Below are 5131 nucleotides of genomic sequence, written 5' to 3'. Positions count from 1 at the left end.
ATAACCAACAAGGCAATAGTAATAGTAATACATTCACATTAAACATTCAACATTCTCGTGTATCAAAGTCACTTTTAAGTTACATGCTAGTACTGTACTATTGCTACTAACAAGTAACAACTCACAACATACCAACCCCATGTTGTAAAACTAGTAGCATCATACATTAACATTACACGTACAGTAAATTTCTTTGACTGTTATCATGGTGTAATTGTTTATTATCTATCAGAGTGGCTCATTAAAAAAAATAGGAGTTGGTAAGGGGGTGGATCCACATCCACCGCTTCTGCACCAACTCATCTCAAGCTTCAACAATGACTATGAGTCAATGATTGATTGATAAATAAATGGTAATTGTATTTAGTTTTCAAAAAGTAAATAGTTGAACCAGAATTCATATATATATATATTTACAAAATTCCCTCTTTTTAAGATAAGAGAGGAAGGATGAGTGATGAGTGAGTTACAGTTTGGGGGACTCACTCTTTGTACCCTTCACCAACACTCTTCTCACTCTTCCACACCCAAAATGCGTTTCCTCTATCTTCTTCTTCTCCTTCTCCATTTTCATTATCACCAAACCCTATCTGCGCCAATATCAGAATACCGCGCTCTTCTCTCTCTCCGTTCAGCCATTACCGACGCCACTCCACCTGTCCTCTCTTCATGGAACGCCTCCACCACTTACTGTTCTTGGCTCGGTGTCACCTGCGACAGCCGCCGCCACGTCACCGCCCTCAACCTCACCGCCCTCGGCCTCTCCGGCGCCCTTTCAGCCGACGTCGCTCACCTCCCGTTTCTCACCAACCTCTCCCTCGCGGCTAACCATTTCTCCGGCCCCATCCCTCCCTCCCTCTCCGCTGTCGCCGGCCTCCGCCACCTCAACCTCTCCAACAATGTCTTCAACGGCACCTTCCCCTCCGAGCTCGCGCGCCTCCAGAACCTCGAGGTCCTCGACCTCTACAACAACAACATGACCGGCGAGCTCCCCCTCGCCGTCGCCGAGATTCCCACCCTCCGCCACTTGCACCTCGGCGGCAACTTCTTCTCCGGCCAGATCCCGCCGCAGTACGGACGCTGGCCCCGCCTCGAATACCTGGCCGTCTCCGGCAACGAGCTCGACGGAAAAATCCCACCGGAGATCGGCAACCTCACCAGCCTCCGGGAGCTTTATCTTGGATATTTCAACACCTACGCCGGCGGCATTCCGCCGGAGATCGGGAACTTGTCGGAGCTCGTGAGGCTCGACGCCGCCTACTGCGGCCTCTCCGGCGAGATCCCGGCGGAGCTGGGGAAGCTGCAGAAGCTGGATACGCTCTTCCTCCAGGTGAATGCCCTTTCGGGGTCTCTCACGCCGGAGCTGGGGAACCTGAAGAGTCTTAAATCAATGGATTTGTCTAACAACATGCTCTCCGGTGAGATTCCGGCGAGCTTTGGCGAGCTGAAGAACATGACGCTTCTGAATCTGTTCAGGAACAAGCTTCATGGAGCAATACCGGAGTTTATAGGGGAGCTTCCGGTTTTGGAGGTGGTGCAACTGTGGGAGAATAACTTCACAGGTAGCATTCCAATGGGTTTGGGGAAGAATGGAAGAATCACTCTTGTTGATCTTTCTTCTAACAAATTAACTGGAACTTTGCCTCCTAACTTGTGTTCTGGGAACACTCTTCAAACTTTGATAACTCTTGGAAACTTCTTATTTGGTCCAATTCCTGAATCTCTTGGAAGTTGTCAATCCCTGAACCGGATTCGAATGGGAGAGAACTTTCTGAATGGTTCCATTCCGAAGGGTCTTTTTGGACTTCCAAAACTCACGCAGGTTGAGCTTCAGGATAATTATCTCTCTGGAGAGTTTCCTGAGGCTGATTCTGTTTCTGCTAATCTTGGTCAGATTACTCTCTCTAACAACCAACTCTCTGGGCCTTTGCCTCCTTCCATTGGTAACTTTTCCAGCGTGCAGAAGCTTCTTCTTGATGGCAACATGTTCTCGGGTTGGATCCCTCCTCAGATTGGGAAGTTGCAACAGCTTTCCAAGATTGATTTTAGTGGCAACAAGTTTTCGGGTACTATTGCGCCTGAGATCAGTCATTGCAAGCTGTTAACCTTCCTTGATCTTAGCCGCAATGAGCTCTCTGGGGAGATCCCAAATGAGATCACTGGCATGAGGATTTTGAATTACCTTAACCTTTCGAGGAACCATCTTGTGGGTAGCATTCCCTCCTCGATATCCTCGATGCAGAGTTTAACTTCTGTTGATTTTTCCTACAACAATCTGTCTGGTTTGGTGCCTGGTACTGGTCAATTCAGCTACTTCAACTTCACGTCTTTCTTGGGAAACCCTGACCTGTGTGGTCCCTATTTGGGTGCTTGCAAGGATGGGGTTGCCAATGCTGCTCACCAACCTCATGTCAAAGGACTCTCCTCTTCTCTGAAGCTGATTCTCGTTGTTGGGTTGCTTGCATGTTCCATTATTTTTGCTGTGGCTGCAATATTCAAGGCTCGCTCGCTGAAGAAGGCTAGTGAGGCTCGCGCATGGAAGTTGACTGCGTTCCAACGTTTGGACTTCAGTGTTGATGATGTTTTGCATTGCTTGAAGGAGGATAATATTATAGGGAAAGGAGGTGCTGGCATTGTCTACAAAGGGGCTATGCCCAATGGGGATCAGGTTGCTGTAAAGAGGCTTCCGGCTATGAGTAGAGGCTCTTCCCATGATCATGGGTTCAATGCGGAGATTCAGACATTGGGGCGAATCCGACACAGGCACATTGTTAGGTTGTTGGGTTTCTGTTCAAACCACGAGACAAACCTTTTGGTCTACGAGTACATGCCCAATGGAAGTTTAGGTGAGGTTCTTCATGGAAAGAAAGGGGGTCATTTGCACTGGGACACCAGGTATAAAATTGCGGTGGAGGCTGCTAAGGGGCTTTGCTATCTTCACCATGATTGTTCTCCACTCATTGTCCATCGTGATGTGAAGTCAAACAACATCCTTCTTGATTCTAATCATGAAGCACATGTTGCTGATTTTGGGCTTGCCAAGTTCCTCCAAGATTCTGGGACATCTGAATGCATGTCTGCTATTGCTGGCTCATACGGATACATTGCTCCAGGTACCCTTCAATTTCGACATAATTAATGAATTTCATACATGGTTGTGTCAAATTTCCTTTTCCCGCCCGATAATAATTGCACGTTTAATCATTGTTCAGAATTTGACTCTTTGACTAGTCATCATGGTTTAGGTGTAGACTGTTGATATTGAGATGATGGCTCTTAATTAATTAACACTTCTATGTGGTTTTTTCTAGACTTTGTTTTCTATATCTCACATAAATGATCTCTTGATTCGTTCCCGAATAATCTATTTATTAGCCAAGGTACTGAAAGTAAATGGTAGGTAGCTCTGAAGCGTTTGATTTTTTTACTATAATTCCACCTATGGGTGGATAAATACTGTAGTCGTATAGGTTAGAGTCATTCAAAATGAGAAACCGGTGGTTATTGGCAAAATACCAGATAAAATAAACTAATTTATTACCTTACATATGTTGCCTTTGCTTCACTTATCGTTTCTAATTAAGGTGTCCACTTTATTTTAGTTAATAAAATACTTGTTTGATGTTTGATTACAGAATATGCCTACACATTGAAGGTTGATGAGAAAAGCGATGTGTACAGTTTTGGTGTGGTTCTTTTGGAACTTATAACAGGCAGGAAACCAGTTGGAGAATTTGGTGACGGTGTGGACATTGTGCAATGGGTGAGGAAAATGACGGACTCTAACAAGGAAGGTGTTCTTAAAGTTCTTGATTCTAGGCTTCCCTCGGTTCCCCTTCACGAAGTGATGCATGTTTTCTATGTAGCCTTGCTGTGTGTTGAAGAACAAGCTGTAGAGAGACCTACTATGCGAGAAGTTGTTCAAATTCTAACAGAGCTTCCAAAGCCGCCCGACTCTAAAGAGGGGGACTTTACAATAACTGAATCCTCTCTGTCATCATCAAATGCTTTAGAATCTCCATCCTCAGCCTCTAAAGATCATCAAAATCCTCCTCAATCCCCACCACCCGATCTTCTTAGCATTTGAAGTTCGGTGTTGCGTGTTTCATCTTAGTTCCCACGGTTGGTGATGGCTTATCCATTTCGTTTTTTTTTTTTTTTCTCTCTTCTGGGGTTGGGTTTTTGTTTTCTAACTGAAGGTGTTAATGTTAGATTATTTTAATGGTTTTGTACAGTAGGATTGGGGGTGGGTATTTTCTTATTAAGTCTCTGTCTTCATCTTGTAGCTCTACTTTTAATTTTTATCTTACGGCTGTTATTGCACTGAACCTACGCCGAGGGAGGGTTCAAGGGATAGTCATATTTTTATGGGGATCAATGACAGATAGTGAAAGGGACACAATGACGCAAAGGGGTTGGGTATGAACTAACTATGAAACAGACAAACAGTGGGTATATTGTATGGTTTAGAATATTATTGATGAATCCTGAGTGGATTGGCGCAGAGTATGAACTGTGAGCCTGAACTGTGACTGTGAATCTACCAGTCAGGACTTCAGGTGTGGGATTACCTTATCTCAAGTAGTTAACTTGTTTCAAGAAAATCGGAGTGAATCCGGCATTGTTTACCTTTAGTTCGTTGTTCATGACGTGAAGCTTTTACAGAAGTACAAAACTTTTTTTTATCTAAACTAAAAGATAAAAGTAAGTCAAGTGAGCACGGGACTTTGTGGCCTTAAAAAGGATAGAAATTTTTCTCTTGTTAGATAGCAAAAGTTCAAAACTGGTGGGGATAACGAAAAAGAACGATATTGTAATCTATTTATATATTGTATATTCAAATGTTAGTGTTAAACCCACTCAAACTGTGGTTGTGGACCACAGTGACAGTGCTTAGAACGTATGGTAGCTGGCTGGCGTTGATATAATCCCAAGAAAAAGAACTATGGCCATTGAACTTTAGTCTAACCCTGCAGAAAGGGCTACAGGAAAGTATCCACGTGACAAAATATTATTTTGTTATGCACTGAGTTGTCGTATTTCACCTCGTACAATAAAGTGTTCCTATTTTTTTGAATAAAGATTGACCGGTGGTTTGTCGTAGGAGATTCACTTTTATCTTTGTGTGTGT

General features: G+C 43.9%; 1 protein-coding gene across 1 annotated transcript; it reads left to right on the top strand.

Annotated features, from left to right (window-relative positions):
- The first annotated feature begins 423 nt into the window (after positions 1 to 423).
- Positions 424 to 4328, top strand: LOC109800149 (Leucine-rich receptor-like protein kinase family protein). The gene is made up of 2 exons (XM_020360876.3): positions 424 to 3113; positions 3636 to 4328. The coding sequence occupies exons 1-2, from the start codon at positions 458 to 460 to the stop codon at positions 4085 to 4087; spliced, it is 3108 nt and encodes a 1035-aa protein (XP_020216465.2). The 5' UTR covers positions 424 to 457; the 3' UTR covers positions 4088 to 4328.
- Positions 4329 to 5131: the final 803 nt, after the last annotated feature.

The sequence above is a fragment of the Cajanus cajan genome, chromosome 11 (genome assembly GCF_000230855.2).
Source record: "Cajanus cajan strain Asha chromosome 11, NIPB_CcT2T_4, whole genome shotgun sequence".
NCBI lineage: Eukaryota > Viridiplantae > Streptophyta > Magnoliopsida > Fabales > Fabaceae > Cajanus > Cajanus cajan.
This window is presented reverse-complemented; position numbering and strand designations above follow the sequence as displayed.